This window comes from Arvicola amphibius, chromosome 4 (genome assembly GCF_903992535.2).
Source record: "Arvicola amphibius chromosome 4, mArvAmp1.2, whole genome shotgun sequence".
In the NCBI taxonomy this organism is placed as follows: Eukaryota; Metazoa; Chordata; class Mammalia; order Rodentia; family Cricetidae; genus Arvicola; species Arvicola amphibius.
This window is the reverse complement of record NC_052050.1, coordinates 153724762-153748350: the sequence shown is the minus strand read 5'-3', so window position 1 is coordinate 153748350 and position 23589 is coordinate 153724762. Positions and strand designations below refer to the sequence as shown.

Below are 23589 nucleotides of genomic sequence, written 5' to 3'. Positions count from 1 at the left end.
TTCTGCATTGTCCGGTCTCTTTCTTCGGTCTATATATCTGTATGTCTCTACTGCTCCTTTGTCTGCCCCAATAGTATTGTCGTATTTCTACATATTTCTTCCTGTCTCTAGATCTCTCTGCCTCTGTCTCTCTGTCTACCTGTTTCTCTCATATGTCACAAGAGGAGACAGTCTGGCAGCTGAGGGTCACAGACGTGACGTCATTCACCAGGGCCTCCTGAGGACTCATTATTGGGGGCTCTACTCCCAACTGGATTGAGACGATAACTTTATTTTGTCATCAGAAACTCCCTCCCTAGCGCCCTGCAGCCTGCAGTCCTAGAGCTCTGGGGCCTGAGCTGACTGGGGTCTGCATGACTTATGCAGATTTTTGTTTCCCAGAGGTTGGCTCCAAGAGCAAGGCACTCTGTCCTGAGATGCAGTCTGTGTGGAACGGTGATGGGACTCACATGCTTGGGATCTGCTTGGAGAGGTAAGTGTGGGGCCTGGAGAGGTGTGGGTGGGGTAGGGGCTGGGATAGGAGAGGCCAACAGCACTGGGGTATGAGTTGGAGGAGGCAGAGGGCAGCCTGAGAGGTTTGGTCCAGTCTGCACAGGACAGGTGTTGGGCTCAAGGCCTATGGGGTCCCATTAGTCTGGGGACTAACACAGTGTGAAGGGAGCCTGCCATGCATGTATTGGGTTCTGCAGGGTGATGCATGCAGTTTGGAGGGGGGCTGTAGGGAGGGCATCTCTGCTTCTCCAGGAGTCAGAGTGAGGAAGGATCAGGTCTGCGGGAGTGGGTCCTGGATCTCCTGACACTTGGGGTTTTTGGTAAGGAAAGCCCCCCTCCCCCCCAAGGGGCTGGTCATCTTGGTAATGCAGTAACTTCATGACCCAAAGAAGAAACCATCTGAAGGCAGCTCTGGGAGACCATGTTCACACTCTATGGGGTTCTTTCCCAGAGACTGGAGAATTATGAGCCGAGACAGCTGAGTCCTCGCACCTCGGCTCAGGCCCCGGTGGCTCACCTTGGAAGCGCTTGGCGGCTGCCTCCCGCAAGGAAAAGAAGATGTCACACATGACCGTGGGACAGCTCACTCCGGACTTCGTGATGACGGTGAAGATGCGATCCACGTACTGCCGCAGGCTCTCCTTTAAGAGTTGGGAAATTAGACCCAGAGTCTCCCTGAGGCCAAGACAGTACCAGAGACACGCCCAGGGACAGGGGAGCCCAGACCTCCATGATGCTCACAAACACACTCCCTGTAAAGATCCGTGTTGAGTGGCTACAGAATTCAACCCCTTGGGTCCTCTTGCTCAGCATCACGGAATGTAGACTGAACTTCACTAGGATCTGAGGAACTTGCCCTTCTGTTTAAAAGTGTGACCCTAACGAAGCCTGCTCTGTGTGAAGGCGTAAGAAGACACTAGCATGTGTGAGCCCTTCGAACAGCCTGACATGCTTCACATGGGGAGGTTTGTTGGTCCTGTGCTGAGAACCGGTGGAGTTCATGGGTCAGGTTGTGGGCTCACAGGTCAGGTCTGGGTCCTCAGGAGACAGTGGGGGCCGAGGGAGCCTCCAAGAGGCAGGTGAGTGGAATGGGGTGGATTAGGGGGTAACAGGCATGATGCTGACAGTGCATATGTGGGCGCAATACTGCACTCTGGGTCAAGAGCCCGAGAAGTGGTTTGGGGCCCAGTCATCCCCACCCTGCCCAAGACCTTCAAACAGTGTCTACACGGCCATGAGCAGAAACCCCAACAGGAGACTGTCTTCTTGTCCCAGAACAAAGCGGGTACCTTACCATGTTGTTCTCAAGGTTTTCACCGTCCTTCAACTTCACAGGGTCAATTTCACAGGACTTGTGGCTCTGGCAGATCTGGAAGACCATTAAGATGGTGCTACATAAGAAGACAGGTCTAAAGGCTTCCGGGGAAGCTGGCCTCCTGGAGGTAGCTCCCACAACCGACACTGGACAGCTACAGGCATGGAGTAGAATCTCAAGGCTTGGGTGCACTGCAGCTACCTTAAGGACCAGCTCTGACCCCATGCAGCCCCAAAGGGTCCCACAGAGTCCCATAAGACCCCAAGGTACTCCACACAGTGGACGGTTGCCCCTACGACACAGTGTGCTGGGAGAAACCAATGAAGCAAGGATGCACAGCCCTCTGTCCTCGCCAGGCCATGGGCATTTCCCCAAGACTGCATTGCTTGTTTTACTCATGAGGAATCGCCTCCAAGCTTCAAGAACATTTTTCCTCTCAAGTATTCCCATGACTCTGCTCATATATTAACCAGTACTCTAGTTTAAATTTTCATGCAAAGAACCTGCTTTTCACAACCTGTCTTATAAGCAAGATATCCAGTAAGAGTCATGGTAGGGGTGGAGTGAGGAGAAGGAGTAGTTTGAATACAAAAGACAAAAGCTGAACCATAGGCAGGGACAGTCTAGTCCTCAGACAGTGCAGGCCACAGCTGTAGTAGGGACTAAGAGATCCACAGGATGTGGGAAGGAATCCCTGGGGGAAATGAGGTTTCTCGTGCATGTCCTTCTGTCTTTAACAGTGAGGAAATTCTATCTATCTATCTATCTATCTATCTATCTATCTATCTATCCACCTATATATCATCTATTTATCTACTACCTATTATTCTATTATTCTATTATTCTATCTATCTATCTATCTATCTACCATCCATCACCTATCTATATATCCATCTATCATCTATTTATCTACCATCCATCCATCCATCCATCCATCCATCCATCCATCCATCCATCATCCGAAAGCAAAGAGGATTCTGGCATATATACAAAATGTCCATTATTAAAAAAAAACCACTAAAATGAGGTCCCTGTGGGTGGCTGGGCAGTCCTGTCTCTCAAAGGAGCCTTGATCACCATGCTGAAGTGGCCAGGGTCTTCTCACCTCCTCAATGGTGGGCTTCAGGGTCACATGGAGGTAGTGCATGCCCGCCAGCTTCATCGTCTCATCTATGCACTTAGATGTCAGTGAGTTTCCTCGGAAGATGGTATTGGGGTCCCTGGAAAACAACATTGGGATGATGTCTGCCTTGTTTAGGTACTAAGGGAGCCTGGTCACCAGGTGGGGACATGAATGCTGGCAGGCCTGTTTCCAGATATCTCATGAGGAACTCAATACCCCTATCTCAACAAGTGTTGTGGGACAATGGTCTTGTACCTTGTAAGGATTTGCCACTTGTACTGGCTTAATAAAATGGTGATTGGCCAGTAGCCAGGCAGGAAGTGTAGGTGGTGTGACCAGACTAGGAGAATTCTGGGAAGAAGAAAGGCTCAGTCTGCAGTGGTTACCCAGACACAGAGGAAGCAAGATGAGAATGCCTCACTGATAAAGGTACCAAGCCACGTGGCTAACACATACAAGAATTATGGGTTAATGTAAGATGTAAGACTTAGTTAATGAGAAAGCCTGAGCTAATAAGCCTATCAGTTTATAATTAGTGTGGGCTTCTGTGTGTTTCTTTGGGACTGAATGGCTGCAGGTGGGACAGAAACCTCTGTCAACAAACAAGTTCTTAACTATTGATGTCCAGGACTGGATGAACCCTGCCTCTACCCCTCTATGGGGGTGCTTTTGGCAAATCTTGGGCTTTTTATGTACAAAGACAGGTATCTCTGGCTTCCAATCACCATGGCCTTCCTCTGATTCATTCTTCATCAAGAGCATCTTGAGACGAGGCTTGTAGTTTCAGCGGGGAGCAGACCCACCTTATGACTCTATAATGGGGCTCCCTAGGGAAACCTGGGGCTCATCAGAGTGGATGGAGATGGTCTTTCAAGCCTCAGGGCCCAGTCTTCCCCCACCCTCTCTGGATCTTCCCAGGGATAAGGAAATCTGTGAAAAGGGGAGGGGCAGACTCCTGAAGACCCTGGCACCCTTACTCCCCACCAACACTGTGCACAATGGCTACTTCTGATGGGTACCCAGGGGCCCAGCTTCCCATCAAGGATATTGGTAGGTGGGGAGAGCAGCAAGGTCAAGTGGAACGTAAAAGAACGGGGGTGGATCTTTGTATGGGGTACAGGGAAAATAGCAGGAGGTGGGAAGCGGGCTGGGCATGCAGGGACTGGGCATCGGGGGCACTTACTGGGTCCTCTTCACCTCTGCACTGGCAATGGCACTGATGAAGGGCACCACCCTGCCGTAGTGCAGCAGGAGCCGTACCAGCGGGATGGCTGCCTCTTGCTTGTCTCTGCACACCTCGCCCAGGATGTGCGCTGCTGAGGCCGAGACAGGCTGGGCAGAGGGGAGGTGGGAGCAGTGAGCACGTGAGCAGCACCCACCCTCTGCAGGTTGTGCCCCACCCCATAGGTCAGTACCCGATGACTCCAGACCGTCACGCTACGGTCACATGTGTGACAGCACAGGGAGGCCACTGCAGAGAGCCACACACACCCTCGGTGGCTTCCTTCCCACCTGCTAAATATCCCACTTTGCAGAGAATCCCACACCTGATGAAAACCCGTGTGAAAACCTCTCATGGGACCTTGCTGACTATATTCTCCGAGTGTGGCCTAAGCGCCCTCCCACCAAGCCCCAAATCCAGTAGCACTGGGGTTGGAAAAGAGGGCAGTCTGAGTGGGCCAGGCTCCTGAAGCTGTAACTGCAGAGAATGAGATGTCACTTGTACAGTGAAAGGGTACGGGTGTCCCCAGGTACTGGAAACAGGGTGGCAAAGGCCCATTGGTAATGCTTTGAAGTGGCTGCGCCTGACAGGTGGGTACCCAGGGCTGGTCTGTGGAGCTGGACTTGGGCCTTCACCAGTAAATGCGGCTGACACACACCTCCACATCCGCAGACTTCAGTAACAGGTCACGCAGGGGGCTGTAGTACTCAGAGGAGAAGACGTGGTCTTCTGTGTAAACTACATTTAACCTCAGTGACCCCAAGTCATCTGGCTTCAGGCTCTTACTGCCGTTGTCTCGGGGCTGGAGGAAGAACCTAGGAAGGAAGGACATGGACCGGCAGGTAAGGGCAGGGTCTTCCCAGAGCATTTCCAAGACAGCCCAGCGTCCTGCCACTGTAGACAGTCTGTGCTGTCACAGGTGGGTCTCAGGTGGAAAGACAGGCTCCACGGCTGCTCTCCAGGCTATCTCAGAGCATGGCCACCTGGACGCTTCCTGGCCACAGACTTACAGGCAAAGGGGAAGCTGAAGCAGGAGGAATGAGGAACAGGTGAGAAGCGAGAGGCGAGCTGCTGGGAGAAGACAGAAGGGAGGCCAGGAGCCTTGTAGGCTGTCTGTCTGAGGATAGGCCCCACACCATGGCAGTGCTCAGACAAAATGGGGACCATCTGAACACAAGTGTGTGGCTTTCACACGAGCGAGTTGGGTTGTGCTGGGGACCAGTGGTCACACAAGTGTATTCTGAGAACCTTTCTCTCTCTGTTGGTTCACACTGGCCATTCTTCTCCACACAGCCTTGTCATCTGCCAGAGTGGAGCCCTGTATCCCAGAACCTGGCCATGGAGCTAGCAGGGGGACCTATGTGGGCACCCCTTTATTGAATTAGAAGTCAATGTCCTGGCGACAGGAATCTACTTTAGCACCCTCAGAGTAACACCTGGCATGGGACACTGGACAGCAGAACACTGAACAATGGGACACTGGACAATGGAACACTGGCAACAGGACACTGGACAGCGGGAAATTGGACAGCAGGACACTGACCAGCAGGACACTGGACAGTGGGACACTGGACAATAGGACACCGACAGCAGGACACTGGGCTCCATGCTCTTCGTGTTTTTAAGGAACCAACATGGAATAAAATGAAGATACAGCCCTGCTCAAGCCACAATGTCTGGTTTAGCCACAGTGCTAAAGCCAAGAAGAGCAGGAAGGCCACCCAGGGCCCAGCCAGCCACTAGACCGTGACAACACATTCTCCCAGATGCCCAAAGCTGCTCTTTGGCTAGAAAGCTGCTTTTGGCTCAAAGCTAGAAAACTTGCTTCTAACTGGACTCTACTTTGTTATTAGGTTCCCAGCACCACTGCCCTACGGTCACCTCCCTCCACCTGCTGCGTGTTACCTACTGTAAGACCAGAAGCCCAGGCAGCAAGCTGGCGAAGTGAGAGCAGGTAGGAAAAGGTCGGCTTAGCACAGTGGCTCTGCAGTTGGAAGCCATGCTGTGTCCCCAGCGCCGTACCTTGAGATGCACACCTACCAGGCTTCGTAAGAGCTAGAATGTCGCAGCACTCTGAGAGGGATCCTCAGCTCCCCAAGAAACTCGTCCCCAAACTTCAGGTTGCTGGCATTCCAGAGGTCAACTCTGAAAAAGATGAGCAAGTGCCATTCAGGTCTCACCAAGCAGCCCCACCTAGTGGGCAGGAGGTGGAAGGAGCCTGCTTCCCAGAGGGGCAAGCAATAAAGGCCTTCAGTTCTCAGAGTGGGTAAATACTTGTACCAAGAGCAGGTAAGCCAGGCTGCATGGTGGAGCAGAGATTTTGATTCTCAGTGCAGTGGACAAGCAGGGGACTCCCAGTTCAGTCTGGTGGAGGGAACTACTGGGTATCACTACTCGTGGCAGAGCCAAATAGCTGCTCCATTCTTGGCCCAAGGGTCCCTTCACCTAAGAGTAATCCAAGGGCCCTAAGCAGATGTTAGAGATGTTCCAAGACCCCAAGGGCCTTGGCTCTTCCCAGGATGTACCATGCATGCTTTGATCTTCAAGCCCAGCATATTGAACAGTAGAAGTGTCATAAGGCTGAGCAGCTATCCACAGGCCAAAATAACAAGCCAGGGCAGATGTCCCACCATGGCTATACCTGGGAAGGGCACCAGACACCTGAAAACCTTGCTCCTAAAACTTAAGAGGCCTGCCTCTGTCTCCATCAAACGCTAGACCTTGTGTGGTGTGAACCATGATCAAGGGATACTGTGTATGCACCGGAGGGCCTGCAGTTGGGTCCCAAGGAGCCACAGCCACAACAGTCTGCGGCCAAGCAGTGTCCAGTGCTTCTGGGGCAGAAGAACCACTCAACGATGCCCCTTCTCCAAGAGAATACTCATTTTCCCCTCACATTAGGGATGGAAAAGCAACTCCAGGATAACAGTGGGTTGGGTCCATGGTACCTGTCATCACTACTCGGCAGGGTTCATGGCCAGAGAGCTGCAAGTCTCATACAGATCTACCACGCATTGGTATGGAAGAAACATCTTAGAAGACTGGGCCGATCTTTCTGTCATCTTTGCCAGTCCTATAGAGCACACCGCTGTGACCAAGAGGGAAGATGTGTCACTGAGAACATATGTATGTGGGAACCAGGAGGGCTGCCGGTATTTCCCAGGCCAGAGTTGAAGGCTCCTGCTGGCAAGCTTGATCACTTGATGGCCAGCATGCTCCCCAAACAACTTAGATGGATTTCGGAATCCACAGGGGGAGGATGCGGTGCCTACTAACCTTTACAGAAGACTTGGTTTCTATAGCAACAGAGCAGGAAGACCCATACAGGATCCACACAAAAAGAATCAGTAACATCAGAGGAGATGGCTCTACAGGGGTTGCCAAAGCCTCAGGGACCCATGCTTAGAAAATATCCTGGAGGAAGAGATCTGTCGGACGCCTGCAGGCTTTCCCACTGAGCAGTATCAATGACAAGGAAGATCCGCGGTTTCCAAAACTGAGCCTAGACCTTTCAGGGTAGCAAGCAGTGTGACCCCCAAACAGCTGGGGCTTTGTTGTGCCAGGGCTACCTCAATAGTTTGGGGGATGAAACCTGTCTAAGTGATATATCTCCTAACCTTTGCTATCTACCTCTGTGAGCAACTCACCGGATTTCAAGTTTGTCTACATCTTCCTCCTCAAAGTCAAAGTGGGATTTTTTGCTGTAGCTGCAGGGTCTGGTCACCTGGAGTTAGGAGCGGATAAATAATGTCAGACACATATACAAGGTACCTTGGCATTCCACAACCCAAGGGAGGACCATGCAACTTGATCGTGAAAACGGGTGTGTGTGTGTGTGTGTGTGTGTGTGTGTGTGTGTGTGTGTGTGTGTGTGTGTGGTGGGGGTGAGGGTTTCTAGACTAGGAACTTGCCCTGGGGCCACATCGAGACATGGCAGGGGCTGATTTCTCAAGACACAGCAGGACATTACACAGAGGCAGCCTGTTCCATCTCTAAACTACCCATCGAGTTCATGACCTTACAGGCCCCAAGGCTTCTGGTCCTAATGTCATGAGGCAGGAAGCCAGACCCACAGGGCATAACCTGAGCTCTTACAGTTTCCTTTTGACCCATAAGAAGGAATGGAGGATCCCCTATCCCCACCCAGCACACACAGTAGGTCCCGCAATAGTGGCAGGTCACAACTCCTGGTGGTCCAGCCTATCTTACAGCCTTAGCAAGGGATTCTGCAGAGTCTACACCCTGGGAGAAGGCAGGAAACTGAAGGAATGGCCTGACAGTTTTCTTCTGATGGTTTAGAACAGCTGGGCTCCCGTAACCTAACAGGTGGAGGGCGGCTAATGAATGATGCGCCTTGGTGGTATGTTTGTCCACCGTGCACAAAGCAGTGGGCTCAATCCCCAGTGCCATATTGGCACGGCCTAATGGTTCATGTCTATAAATCACAGCACTCAGGAGGAGAAGGCAGGGGGATCAGAAGTGCAAAGTCTGCTCAGCTACATAGCCAGCCTGAGATACTCAAGACCCTATCTAAAAACAATCCACAGGCACAGAAACTGAATTCAGGCTCAGAGCAATGGCCAAGGAGTTGGCTCTTCCTTGACCACCGTAGTGTATGAGCAATGCTACCTCCCTCGGGGTCCTTCGGAAGGATCAGAGGGAGGCTTTTTGCCTTAAGCCCTATTCTAGAACTTGTCACTCATGTTCCTTACGCCATGTGCTCTAATTTACTGGCTAGTGAGGCAATGGTGAGCACCAATGCCACCTGCTTCCCTCCTGAACACCACATCTTGTCCACCGATTCTCCCAAAAACACATCATCTGACAGTCATCTTCCCACACCATCCTGTCCTGATGCCACCTGTCCCTACTGCTTCCTTGTTGTCCCACCCAAGATGGTGGTACAGCCCACAGTGAATCTCCGGGAAGCATGGCCCAGGCAGGCTCCAGGTATCCCATCACCCTCTCCCCAGCAAGGAGGATCTAAGGTAAATCTAGGAAGAAAGCAACCTGGAAGCTGCCTTCTACTAAAACACGAACCTTGGAGAGATTACAGTCAGCCAGATTGTTTACTTTCTTTCTGAGCCCCACCCCCAAGTCTGTCCCCAACTTAAGTCAAACAGTGATAAAGAACATGGGTAAGTCTTATTAACTGGGTGTGGCTGCTGAGTCATAGGACTGACAGACCGACAGCAGCATCTCAAGTCTGGGACTGGGAGGAGCAGGGGCCCCACCTGCCTTAGGAAGTCTGGCAAGCACCCCACAACATGGTTCTCAAGCTTCTCCAGGACACTGAGCTAATCCAATGGGCTGGAGCTCAAGTCTTTAGTGAGTAAATTAGACACGCACAGCCCAGAGACGCAGGGTCTCACCCAGAAGAGACAGGGTAGGAATAAGTGTGTCACCTGAATAGATTCAGGGTCAGGAGAGTCCGTCCACACCCGAGCCATATTGTACCAACCTAGTGGCTTTGATTTTCAGTTCCTACTAAACTCTCACATTTTATGACCACAAGTTCTTGCCTCCCGGGAGAGCCTGCTGAGGCCCCACTGTCATGCCCTGCTCTGTGACATCTCCACCTGCCTGGATGGCAAGGATGTACTAGCTCCACAGAACACGGCTACCACCACTCCACCACCCTGAACCCTCCAGGTCGCAGACCTGCCTCCAGACCTCTGTTCCCCTGCCTCAACCTTGCCTAGGGCTGGTTCTGAAGACTGTCCGTTGTTCTTACTAACTCAATTCCAAGCACTCTCGTCCATGAAGATTTCCAGCACCCCAGCCCTGACAGTAGCAGCCTCAGAATGGGAGCCCTGCTCAGAATTTTCAAGATCCCACACTTGAGAAGCCCTGCTCTCCTCGGCCCTTCAGCAGATCTCTGTGCCACCAAAGCTGAACGGCTTCTATGTTTTAATTTATTGACTGTTTGTGTGTCTCTTTCATAATGTGTGCACTTGGCACATGCGTAGGTCAAAAGCTGATGTTGGACATTCTTTCCCCACCTTTATTTTTTGAGTCAGGGGTCCTTTTCACTGAACCAACACTCACTGATTTAACCAGACTGGCTGGCCAATGAGTTCCAGGGATCCACCTGCCTCCTCACCCTAAGAACTGGACTTACAGGTGTGCACTGGCATACCTGGATTTTTAGGCAGGTTCTGGGGATCTGAACTCAGGTCTTCATGCATGCATGGCAAACACTTTACTGAACCACCTCCCTAAGTCCTAGTTATATTTTTTTCTTAATTAAGGTCTAGCCATTTAACACGCATTGGTATGAAAGTTGCTCTACTGTAGACCAGGCTATCCTTTAACTTAGGCTCTTTCTGCTTCTGACTCTTGAGTGCAGGAGTTACAGATGTTGGGCCACCATGCTGGTCTACAGCCCATCATAACACAGGGCTTCGTGATACCTACATTTTTGCCTTTCTCTTGTGCCATGTGGCAGGCTCTGAAGGATGGGAACTGGGGCCTCGCCCGTCCCCTACCTCCTGACTCCCAGAACCTGGTGCTAAAGAATAAACAGAAGGTACCAAGGCTGAAAGGCAACCCGCTGCCTCAGGCAGGCTCCAGCCTCACCCTTCTTGACTAACCTGCTCTAGTTCTAAGAGGCCCCAGGGTGCTCTGGGCTGAATCATTTCCCCTTTTTTGCTCAAACCTTCATATTTCCGGAGAAAGGAACCTCACCCTGCTTGGGGAAGCTGTGGTGAACAGCCAGGAAAACAAAAGCCCCAAAGCTAAACAAACAACCCAACCCCGAGTCCTGGGAGGCCGGTGACAGCATCAATCGGCCCCTTCCAGCTGGTTCAGGGAGAGACATGTGGCTTTTCTCTCCTGAGGAGGAGGAAAGCGACCAGGGATTCAAATGCCATCCAGATCTGAGGATCTCTGGGCTGGGTCTGGACAGCTCCTGAGACAGAGTCAGGTGGCTCGGATTGAGACTTGCTCACGGTCTCGGCGCCAAGGCTCAAAGTTCTTCCCACCAAACCACCGACCTCAAAATAAAACACCTCATCAAAGTGGGGGTTGTTCGTTTTCTTCTTCACCTTCGTCTTCTTTGCTTCAGACCTGGGGTGGAGAAAGGAAGAGTTGGTGGGCTCCAGATGGGTCTGGAACCGAGCTGTCAAATGCACAGTTGTTTATTAGCTTTGTTTATCTCCCAAGCATCGTCTGTCTCCACCTCCAGATGGTATGTAAAACAGGGACCTTTACTGAGCCCAAAATACCCACTATGAAGCTCGCAAAGGCTTTCCGAGAAACAGACCTCACCGCAATAAATCTACACAGCACATTCTGCTTCTAAGCGCACCGTGCCCACCCCGCTGAAAAAGCTGGGGCAACCTCTTATCTCCAGAGCTAGACCTGGCCGTCCCCCCGTGCCCCCAACCCAGAACTGAAACACAGGCAGGAGAGATGTCAGAAAGACAACTTGCCTGAAGGGTCCGGACAATGTCACTGTGGCGTAAGGGTCGCACTGCCCGTTCACAATGGGGAGGCCTTGGCACTCAAAGATGCTGAGACAAAGAAGACCGTGATCAGGGAAAGGACTTGGAGGTCACAGGAGACCAAGCCAGTGCTTCCTAAGCCAGAAGTTCTATGGCCTGGCAAGTTCTGGCAAGAATGTGGATTAGCAATTGCAGAGCATTGTGGAATTGTAGAGCGTCTGTGGCCTTCACGAGATTATGTCTTCTAGGGTACTGAGTCCTGTGACCATCATGGTCATAGCCCCTCCGCTGCACCTGGGTGACAGCTGAGGACCGTGGTATCACCCCAGGGTCAGCGCCACCTTCTGCTGCTCAGTGCCCTGGAGTTACAACCCCTTTGTGGGCCTCTACATCGCTCTTGCCTTCCTATAGTGTAAGCTGTTGGCCCGGGATTCCACTGCTTCCCACATCCCTGTCTACAGGCAATGGATTTACAGCGATGGCCATGGTTGTCCATATGTTCTGACCCAACGTTGCTACTTTCCTATACTGGCCAGCGAGTGCCACGTCTGTGCCACTCTTTCTGCTGACTGTCGGTGTTTAGTTCCACTCTCCATCGGCACGAACTCTTTGAGCAGATACTAGGCTCTGTGAAGTTTAGGCCAAGTATCCAGAATGTTTGCAGCTGGTTATTAAAGAACGAACTTGCTGAACTCAAACTCTAAGCTGTGGTCATCGCTCTTCTGATTTGGTTGGTTTTGTTCTATGCCTTTTTGGAGAGGCTACCCTTTCCTCAAGATGATTCATAATTTACAAAGCTGTAGTCCTCTTTCTGTCTGCGCTGCGTGTTCTGGGCAATCACAAGGCTCTTCCCTGGGCTAAAGGGATACGAGTGGTTCTCAGACACATGTAAACCCAGGAGGCTTTTGATGACCCTCTACACATGACTGGGGTTCCTTCCGGGATTTAATACCCTATGCCATAGCTCCCCTCAGCCTGTGTTCTGCCATCAGCTGGTTGGAAGCAAAGTCAGAGACTCCATGTCTTAAGATGTGTCCCTTCTCAGGGGGCTCAGAGCTGTCCCCTGAGCATTGCTTCGAAGCAGTGGATGTATACAGTGTGTATATATGAATGTGTATATATATAAATATATATACATACATAATACATATGAATGTATATACAGTGTGTCTCGTGTCCCTTTGTTTGTATGAGTCCAGGTCCTGTAACTCAATCTGTCAGAAGTAGAAGTCTCAACTCCAATCCCGACCAATGGTACAGTTGCACAAACCATGGGGCCTAGCACCTCTGTCTGCATCTTGAAAGGCTGAAGACACTTCTCTGGGAGGTGCTGCATGAAGCATACTCCAAAGAGCTCAGGTCCACTTGGGATGCCTAGACTTCTTTACCTGGGTATATTCTCTCTCTCTCTCTCTCTCTCTCTCTCTCTCTCTCTCTCTCTCTCTCTTTCTCCTCTTTCGTGTGTGTTCTTTCTCTTCCTTGTCAACCATAGGTCCATGAGATTGCTCCACCCTGCCAGGGTTTCTTTAACCCACCCTCTTGCTTTCCAAGACTCTTGCTAGAAGAAATGTGCCTCGTGGCATAACCTGCAACCTCTACCAGTTTGACCCAGTATTCTCCAACCCTGCGTCCTTTTCTGCCTTCTGGGATATGTTTTTCATCCATCCTGATGACTTGGCCCTTGGTCACTTTACTAACTCATCCTTCATGAACTCATCCATCAACGGGCCCACTGAACAGAGGTCCTCCGAGCTCTGTCACCTTCCAGGCTATTCTGAAAATAACAGTGAGCATGGAGCACTGAAAAGGTGGCCCTGCACAGTTCAGGTCTGCTTGTGTGGCACAGCAGGAAGACACAAGGTGACAGTCGGAACTGTGGTGTTGATTATCTGACTATTTCTCCACACGGAGCTTTGTGGGACACAGACAGGGAAAGAGAACCAGATGAGACAGAGGCAATGTAGGCAGCAGCCAGCCCTTCAGTGTGGTCAGTCTCTGGAGGAGTGAGGTAGCTACCATAGGAAGACACAGGACAGCTGCTGTCCCAGAAAGGCCTCGGAGACCCACCTGGCTGAGCAGTCTCAATCCAATGCACACGTGTTTTTATGAGATGTGGCTATTAGGTGTTAGGCTCCATAGGCACACCCCCATTTTGGACATACTGGGACGGAGTGACTTTCACAGTCTGTGGCCTAGATGGAACATGTAAGTTAGCCCCATTGCGGCATCCAGGTATATTTGCGGAGCATGGCTACCTCCTCTCTCCAGTTCATACAGAGATCAGTGGAAAACTCAGCACTTTCCAGTTCAACATGAGACTGGCCCTGCAGTGGCCGGAACAGCCTCAGACCAGAAAGAGATCATCTATATGCTGGGTGTGTCGCTCGGAACAAAACCAGCGGGCCTCCTATGCCACTCACAGTAGAGGACAAACAGGGCTCAGCTGTGGGAACTGTCCACCCTAAGAGTATAAACACTAGGGTCTCCTATTTTTAAAGGTTTATTTTATCTATATGTGTGCATGTGTGTCCGTGTGTGTACATGCACCTATGTGTGTGCATGTGTGTCCGTGTGTACACGCCCCTATGTGTGGGAAGCTATGGAGACTAGAAGAAGGCACTGGCTCCACGGATCTGGAGTTTGGGAACTATCCCAGAATGGGTGCTGGGAATAAAATGCTGGTCTTCTGCAAAGGCAGTGAGCCGCCTCTCCAGCCCCAACACAGGACCCTTGGGATTCAGGGGCCAAGTTTATTTGACTGAGGTTCAGGAATCATCCTACACTATGCCCTGAACTTGTTTAAATCCAACTTTCTACGAATCTAAGCTCACAGAAACAGCGCACGACCTGTGTGCAAGAGAGAGATTATACAATGTTCACCATGCCCCCACACCATGGGTAAGCCATTCCTGGAGTTTGTGAATGGAAAATTTGAAACACACCAAGTTCCCAAATCTAGCATTTAAAGTACAAGAACTATAGCATTCCGTGTTTAATATTTATGGGCTTTGCTCTTCAACGGAACCCTCAAAATGGACCCATGCTACCTTGGTGTGGAGATGCTGAGGTGGAGCTCCACATACCAGAGAGCTCCTCAGGGAACTGTAGCTTATGGAGGTGTCTCAGGTGGTAGGTACTATCTACACTAATTCCTGACCACGGCCGACACTGGAAGGTTGGAATGAGGCCCCCTTGCTGCACTGAGACCTGGACAGACCACACAGGGTGCTACCCTCCATCCCTTCCCATCTTGACTGGGCAGCTGAAGGTGGTTGGCTGTGTCTAGAGTCATTACAGGACTAACTAGTCCCTGTTCCTCAGGGTCCTGCTTCTGTATCCTTATCACACAGACCTTTCTCTTATCTGAGGCTTCCTCACAGCTCGTGGAGCACAGCAATCACACTCAGGGTGGTGAGATGAAAGCTCAGACAATAGCGGATTTTTCAGTTTCACTGCTCAGTCTCATTAAGTTACAGCACGAGGCCTTAACAGAACTATGATCAGACAGATTTCGGCTCTGTGTCAGGTGCCTGGCCTCAACAGTTTTGCTATGGTAATAGAAAACAGATGATGACATTCTCCAAGACACAGCTTAGGTCCCGCGTAGAGGGAGAGCCAGCAGGACAGGAGTGGTGTATGGGGCTACTCTGTGTATGATATAAGGAGGGGAAGTGAAGAAGCTACACAGCATATTTAGGGGCATAGTCTGAAGGGCAGGTCTCAACTGGGGTGCACTCCCAGGGCTGGGGGGGGCTCAACCTGAAATACGAATACAAAATAAAATGTGTGAGCCGGGCGGCGGTGGCGCACGCCTGTAGTCCCAGCACTCGGGAGGCAGAGGCAGGCGGATCTCTGCGAGTTCGAGGCCAGCCTGGTCTACAAGAGCTAGTTCCAGGACAGGCTCTAGAAACTACAGGGAAACCCTGTCTCGAAAAACCAAAAAAAAAAAAAAAAATAAAAATAAAATAAAATGTGTGTAACTACACTCTCCTGGAGCCACAACTTCCTACAGATTACTATAAGGGCCACAATCCTTATGGAGGGCTGAATGCTCGGAACCAACTTTAGCTAGGAGTGCCCTCATGCATCTATATGTACCCATGTGACCTCGCTGCTGTTGCATTGCGCTACCTCTCTGCATGCTGGCTCGTTTCCATTTCAAGCCCTGGAAGGTAGCGTCCCACTTCTTAGCTGAAGAACAGCACTGTGTATGTTGGACTATCTTCAAGAGCCGCGTATCACACTGGGGGTGGGCATTAGCTCCATCAAGGGTGAAAAAGGCAACCTCTGGGGGAAACGAAGGATGTACTTCTCTCCCTGGGTGACTTACCGAGCAGCGAGTTTGTGGCAGACAACACCAGTGTCTGTAATGACCTCGCTCAGTCTCAGCTCCAGGTGGACCTTGCCCTGAAAGGCACAAGGACAATGTTACAAGTAGACAAAGCTTGTAGAAAACCTACGGCCCTCTAAGTGGTTTGCACTTGTGCTACTAGGTACCGAACCTAGGCTCAGACGCTAAGAGAGCGGGTGTCACCCACTGGTCTTACAATAGCTCTGAGTGGGTTCAAGGGTGTTAGAAAAGAAAAGGACATTTGGGCAGTGACCCCAGAAGGGCTGTGAGTGCATATATGCAGGACATGTCTTGAGTAAGGCTCTCCCATGAGGGTCACGATCTCCATGGGGAGGCCAGAGCGATGCAAGGGCAACAGGTAGCCGGCAACACAAATGTTCTGTTGTTTATCTATACACAGTCACACAATGAGAACAAGGAGGGAACAGGAGAAAAAGACCTGTTCCCCAGTGGGATCCACGTGGGATGTGGGACCTCCCGTGGGTTGGGTGTACACAAATGTTAAGCAAAGACATCTGTAATTACAGAAGCGGAGGCTAATCCAGGCAGTCTCAAGGCTCCTTGTCATTGAAACCTTTGGACCAAGAGCACCAAACAATGCCTTGCCTATGAGAGTTCAAGACTGCTAACTTTGTTTACAACGAAGATATCCTTCCTTCCTCTATCACTGTAAGCGAGACTTTTACCTTACCAAGTGTAATTCTGCCAGGAGCTCCTCCAGGAACTACTCAATGACCTCATTTAGGCTCACCAATGACAGTCCCCTCAAACCTCACCCAAATCCTACATCCTCTTGTAAAAAATCAATGGGCTGTGACTCTCCTTGAGGAACCTGTACCTACACTTGGGCGTTTCACTTTCTGTGGCTCTTTGTGCAGATCACACCCATGCTCTCAAGTGTGTCAAGATCATGCCCGTGTTCTCAAGTGTGTCTTCCTTCTGAGTGCCTTTCTCCTAACCTTCCAGCTTAAGCCTATATTCAAATATCATCATTAAATCCCAGCTCAGTCTCATACTAGCAAGTTCTGAAATTCTCTTTTGTTTTGAAGTCACAAATCCTGATTTGACTTGAACTGAGGTTTCACCAGAAGTCTAGAGAAACCTTTGCCACCCCAAAATGCTGACAAAAGGTGTTTTACTTGGTTTTTTTTTTTGTTACCTTGACAGAAAGATATACAAATCTTAGAAGAGAGAACCACAATTGAGAAGAGGCCTCCCTAAGATTGGCCTGTAGGCAAGCCTGTGGGGCATTTATTTAATCAGCGATTGACGAGGGAGGGCCTAGCCCATTGTGGGGCAAGTGGTCCTTGGCTGTACAAGAAAACAGGGTAGGCAAGTCATGAAGAACAAGCCAGTAAGCAGCACTCCTCTATGGCCTCTGCATCAGCTCCTGCCTCCATGTCCCTGCCCAGGGTGACGAACTGCAAACTGGGAGGTGGAATAAACTTGTTCCTCCCCAAATGGCAAAGGCCATGGTGTTTGTCACAGCAACAGGAACCCTAACCAAGACAGATGGTCCAGGGAGGAGGGCACCAGCTCCCTGTAAATCCCCACTACTTGGTGGAAAGGAAAATACCCAAATAGTAAGAACAACAATATCAAGGACTTTTTGAGGCTCCCTTTTCCATGACCAGTGGAGCCTGCCTGAAGCTACCACTACCCAAAGCTTGAGTGGCTGGAATACGGGCCATCCCAGGCACTTGAAGTCAGCCTCACCAGCAGCAGGCCGTTTTCAGGACCAGCCGTGAGATGTTCAGATGGCTGGACCTCAGTCCATCTTTAGCCTCTGAAAGGCAGAAGCACGGGGGTGAGGTGGATGACCCCACCGCCCACAGCTGATGGCAGCTGCCTTCCTGTTTCCTGTTTTTCCCACACACCAGCAGTGCCCCGAGACTCAGCACAAACACTGTGCACAAGGGCGGCTCCCACCTCAATGAGTGGTGGCTTCCGTTTCTAGAGGTCTGGGAGAGGCCAGAAGGAGGTGAAACAGCCAGCTACACCATTACCCCTCTGCACCAAGAGGTTGCCCTAGGCAAACCTGTGGCCAGAAGTCAATCTGGTTCCAACCCTGTGTGTGATGGGTGTTTCCTAAAAGGCAAGGTGTCAGGGCGGAGGCTGGGAGGTGCCTCTGTGGGCAGGTGGTGCACAACAACCCATCAGGTTTACACCTGTGCTTCGGTCCCTCACAGCCCTGCCCTCTGCTCCCAGGTCCCACATCTGGGTCCAGTATGCGGCTACACCACAGGCACAGGTGTCTTCCTTCCCTTTTAGAGTCGCTAAAGGATTGGCAACTGGCCTTGAATTCACTCTGCTCTGTGAGAGACACCCTTTCATGTGCAGACGGAAGTGCTGGAAGTCGCCTCTCCAGTCTTACTTAAGATGAATATCAAGAATGTTCACAAAAGGAGGCAGTGACAGACTGCAGGGTTCCACTGTACAAGGTCCTGAGAGGAGCCAATTGGAGCTCCCAGACCTTGTCAGACAGTAGGAAACACCCTACTGAGCTCACTGGGGACAAGGGAAGTACCTTTAGCGCCATTCATCAGCTACGCGCGCAAGGGGGAAACCGCAAAGTTCACTCTCAGAGCTCATGGGAACAATCTGGAAGCTAGTAATGAAGAGGAGGCATAGAGATAACAACAACATCTAAATACCACAGGGGTAAAATGAAGAGAAGTCTAAGAGGAAACTCAAGATATTTTTAAATAAATGAAAACGAAAGCAGTTTATCAGAATTTGTGGGGGCCACGGAAGCACCGTGTAAGAGGGAAATTCTGAGTGCTAGCTTCACGCTCTGGAAAGGAGAAAGACCCAGGGTCAGCAACCTTAGAAGAATAGAATTAATCCTCCGAAAGCAGAAATAACCAATTGTCTGATTAGAAGTAAAAACACAAAACCAAAACAAAACCTGAAAGCAGGACGTCTCAGGAAGTCAACCCCCCCATCAGATTCTCCGAAGAGATGGTCTCAGCGATAGGCCTGTAGTCAGGCTACCAAAACCGATTACCAGGACCACAGTGAGGGTGTGCCCAACCTGAGCATGCGATGTGAGGGAGGCTGCCTGAGAAGCAAGCGGGCTGTGGCCCATGTACCACTAAGGGCGTGAACTGTGTACACTGGGAAAGGATTTTGGCCAACACTGGTCACCAGGGGAACGGTCAGTGCTTCAGGAAGATGTATACAATGCAGATCTCTTAGTTTCCCTATGCACTTAAAACACTAATAAAGTCTCAAGTTTATTAATTTGATTTCGTCTCAGATGACAGCTCCCCGTGTGCCACACAACAGCTGCCTCAGGAAACAGAACACTCCTGGCCAGTTCCCCATGAGAAGGTGGCTCGTGATAGTGGACTCTGAACTGTCCCTACCAGCCTGAGAGGCTACTAGACCAAGGCAGGGAGAAATGTAGAGCTGGCTCTAGGTGAGATATGTGTAGTAAAGAGAGAAGCAGGCAACTGAAAAGGAAGGCAGGACTGGGCCAGGGAAGGAAGGAGGCTAGTACTTCTCCTAGCATCCGGGTTCTCAAGCCCTTAGAGACAAAAGTGGCCCTGGACCGTGGACAACCACTAGCAACTTTTTGGATTGTCTGACACACCAGAGACAAATCCCTAAATACTCTGAGGAAAGGGAGAATGTCTACCCCTTCTCTGGCCTTCAGAGCTAACCTCTTTCCCTAAGATGGCATTGGCCTTGGGCCTGTAATGAGTTACAGATCTTTGGGGAGCATACTATGTGTCCTGACTCCATCACACGCCCATAAGCAGTTCAGATGGGAGGCACAGTTGGGGAGGAGCCAGGAGAGAAGGACCAGTGCCATCCCTCCCCTTGCCATTCGGAACTGGGCACTGCAGGGTGCCCTGCCAGCTGGAGCCCCTGTCTTCTAGACAGGGCCATCCCTATATCTGACAGGTCCCCTGTGAAGAGACCAGCAGAAGTGATTGATTCTGGATAATAAAGTGACTTATATGGGGCTTTGTAAAGCATCAGTTCAGGAAGGAAGCAAGATATGTAGCTGTCTTTTTCTCCGTTTCTGTGACACATGGTCTCTCACGTGGGCCCCGCTCCCTCCGTCATAATGCATGATTCTTTCCCGTGAATTACAGAACAGGTGGATGCAGGAACCCAAATGCCACTTTCTGCCCTTCTAGAGACTGTAAATGCGACATTTCAAAACAAGCCACAGCTGTGGCATAAAAGACGGCGGTTGCAATTTAAAGGTCAGGCTGAGGGGAGGAGCTGTCTCCCTGTCTCAGCCTCTCAGAGACCCAGAGAGGGACTGAGTCCTCCAGAGACCTGCTATTCCTCAGCCCAGCCATAGCAAATTAGTCTGATTTTTTTTTCCTTTTTTTCTTTGAGATTTATTTATATTTTAGGTGTGTGGATACTTTGCTTGCATGTTATGTTTGTGCACCGTGTGTGTGCAGTGCCTGAAGAAGCCAGAAGAGGGCCCTGGTTCTCCTGGAACTGGAGTTACAGATGGTTGTGAGCCACCAAGTGGGAAGCTGGGTCCCCGAGAAGAGCAGTCAGTGCATTTAATTGTTGATCCATCTTTCCAGCCCTTTCACGTGTCCTTCATGAGCCAAGGTCCCAGAAGACAAGAGGGCTGGAGTCAAGATCTGTTAATACTGACATAAGAGCCAGGCTTCAAGGGGAGAAAAACCAGCCCCCAGGGTGCTTTGGGCACCTCCTGGCCTTCAGTAGAAAATTCCCCTCCAGACATGAGATTGACACATGCATCTAAATTTATAGCTTTGTGATTCTGAATCTCGATTATAGTACCTGTTTTACAAATGTGTACACAGAATAAAGCTGCAAAGAAATCTAATAATCAAGTAGGAGCATCAGCTCAGCTCCCAAGCTGTCCCTGGGTTGACAGAGAAGTAAAATGTGGTGTGGCCACCCGGCCTTAGGAAGACAGGGAATCCTGAGACACAACAACACTCAGTGAAATGAGAGGGTCACAGAAAGGCCCTCCCTACTCCTGCCCAGAAGAGCAGTGGACTCTGGGCCTGGGAACTGGGTGAATGGGTTGGAGAGAATCCTGAAGATGGAGAGTGGCAGGACACAAACACAAAGGCACACGACGACACTGAACTGCAATTAGAAATTGTGACGGTGGCAGGTTTTGTGAGATGTGCGTTTTATCACACTAAAAATCTGAACAGAGCACGCATGCGTGCGTGTGTGTGTGTGTGTGTGTGTGTGTGTGCGTGTGCGCATGTGTGTGTGTGCTGGTGAGATCGCACAGGATAAAGGCACAGTCGTGTGACCTGTACCATCCACCCCGGCAGGAACCACGGGGTCCTCACAAACTGTATCCTGTCTTTAGATAAAATATGACACATGAACTTTCTGGCTATATTCCCTGTAGACTCCAGTTTGCAGCTTCCTGTGAATCTGAAGCCATTTAAAAATTAAATACGTAAATAAAAAATAAGAACTAGGAAATGTCACACTGAAACCTAACTCGGGGGAAACCAGGCCCAGGAAGGGATTTGTGCAGCTCTGGGAAGGTGCTGAGCTGACCTTGGTCTTGGGAATCTCATGGGGAGCAGGCTGGAAACTCCCAGCGATGCACAGTGCTCTCTGGAGAAGCTTTCCAAGCCAGGGAGAGAAGGGGCAACCACCTCTGCCTTCAGAAAGGCTCGGCTGCCGCGCTAGAGCTCCCGCATTGCTTCCAGCAGTGCTTGCTGCATTATTTAGCTCACAGTGGGCTCCTGGGAGGCCGGGCCAATGACTAGGGATATTAGATGATTCCTCCATGGGCGGGATTCCCACAGGCCCATTTGCAGCTTGGCCATGTGATTCCACTCAGCGCCTCATTTTCTCTTGTGCTGGTCTCACTGACAACCCTGTGGATGACCTTTGACCTTGGCAAGGAACCCTTGCCCTGTGCATAGAGAAGTCGGCTGAGGTGGAGAAACTTGGAGGACGTGGGGCATGCAGGCTAGCCTAGCCTGTCGTCCTCAGACACAAGGGACATGGGACTCAGAGCTTCCTGGAACTGAGGCTTGCAAACTCTATCCACCTAGTCGTGTGACTCCTGAACATGGGAGCTGAGTGCTGACTGGCTCAGGACTGGCTCAGCTGGCAGTCATGCCACGACTACAGCACCTGCAAAGAGGGGGATCATGGCAGCTGCTCGTCATCTAAGACCAGGGCTTACGACAGTCCCTCGGTCATGTGCAGGTTTGTGCCCTCAGTGAGAGACCCTGCTGCATCTCCTCTTATAGGAGGAGGAGGCAAGCCTCATCAAGGGGCTTGCATGCCGGGCCTACTTACTAAGCCCCTACCATCTATCTCTTTGTCCCTGGAAGTTGGGCGCTCAGTCCCAGAGGGCAAGCTATGCAGGCAGGCCACGGGGAGGCTACTGAGGTGGTGGGAACCTGGATGCTGACTACTCCTCTCCCGTGGCTCAGCTATTCTCCCGTGGTTCAGCTACTCTCCCTCACCCAGAATAGCAGCGCAGAGCCCTAACCAAGTTTACTATATGCTCTCTGCCTTCTCTGCCACCTCCCTCCCCACCTTCTGTAGTTGCCTCCATCTGCCTTGCCAAGCGTGCCAGTAACCAGAGCAATAAACACAGCTCGCAAGCCTGCGGCGCTTGATCGGAGGTGAGGACACAGGGTGTAAACTCTCCCCCTTCTCAGCCCCGAAGCCTACCGCTTACCTCACCACGAGCCACATTTGCAAGCCTCACCTGCACCTCTGAGTCAGCGTCCACATGCTGCAGCTGGAACCACGTGTCCCTGTTGTGGTAGCTCTGCAAGTCTTCCTTCTGGATGGCCACTTTGCCTGGAACACAGAACAAGAGCAAGGCCGTGGAGGGAAAACCGTGGACACACAGGAGGGGTCAAGGAGACCGGATCCCAACTCCTTAACAAGGTTAAGACTTGGCTATTCCACACTTCGGAACACACTTCATGCTGGCTTTGGCCAAGGCTGTAGACTTGTCTGCTCACGTAACAGTACTTCCGGCAAGCTAACCGGCACAAGAGCCAGATTTTACAAATCAACACTTTCCCACCTTGCCCGATCTCTATGCCGCTGCGGCAGGCAGGCTGTAAGAGAAAGGGGTCAAGCCTGTTTTCCGCCATGAACGGCCTGTCAGGCACCCACCCAGCAGATCTGGCTGTCCTAGCCCCTCTCTGCTGCTGTCCTTCCCATAAAATGTAGACAAAATACACTTTATAGGTCTGTGTGTCTACTAAGAGAAATGGCAGAATGGGTCACAAATATCCATCTTTAATTTATATAACACGTGACATACATGTGTGTGGCATGTAGTCATACACATGTGCCTGAAGAACAGTTGCTGTGGGACAATGGTCTGTACCCTATAACTTGTATTTTAAATAAATGCTTATTGGCTATTAGCCAGGCAGGAAGTAGAGGCGGGACAATGAGCATTATGGGAAGAGGGAAGTTTAAGTCTGCAGTTGTCACCCAGAGACAGAGGAAACCAGACACAGAGCAAGCAAGATGTGACTGCCTCACCGAAAAAGGTACCAAGCCACGTGGCTTAACACAGACAAGTATTATGGGCTAATATAAGTTATAAGACTTAATAAGCCTGAGCTACTAGGCCGACCCAGTTTATGATTAATGTAGGCCTCTGTGTGTTTATTTGGGACTGAATGA

The 23589-nt window shown here is 50.8% G+C and overlaps 1 protein-coding gene across 1 annotated transcript in view; it reads right to left on the bottom strand.

Annotated features, from left to right (window-relative positions):
* Rasa3 (RAS p21 protein activator 3) overlaps nucleotides 1-23589 on the bottom strand; it is a 105574-nt gene that overhangs the window by 11242 nt on the left and 70743 nt on the right. Inside the window, exons 4-14 of the mRNA XM_038326015.1 lie at nucleotides 22649-22743; nucleotides 15928-16004; nucleotides 11586-11666; nucleotides 11148-11220; nucleotides 7800-7876; nucleotides 6193-6297; nucleotides 4811-4967; nucleotides 4114-4262; nucleotides 2913-3027; nucleotides 1787-1861; nucleotides 1010-1133 (exon numbers count right to left, since the gene is read on the bottom strand). Coding sequence (XP_038181943.1) covers nucleotides 1010-1133; nucleotides 1787-1861; nucleotides 2913-3027; nucleotides 4114-4262; nucleotides 4811-4967; nucleotides 6193-6297; nucleotides 7800-7876; nucleotides 11148-11220; nucleotides 11586-11666; nucleotides 15928-16004; nucleotides 22649-22743 — 1128 coding nt within the window. The remainder of the gene's footprint in view (nucleotides 1-1009; nucleotides 1134-1786; nucleotides 1862-2912; nucleotides 3028-4113; nucleotides 4263-4810; nucleotides 4968-6192; nucleotides 6298-7799; nucleotides 7877-11147; nucleotides 11221-11585; nucleotides 11667-15927; nucleotides 16005-22648; nucleotides 22744-23589) is intronic.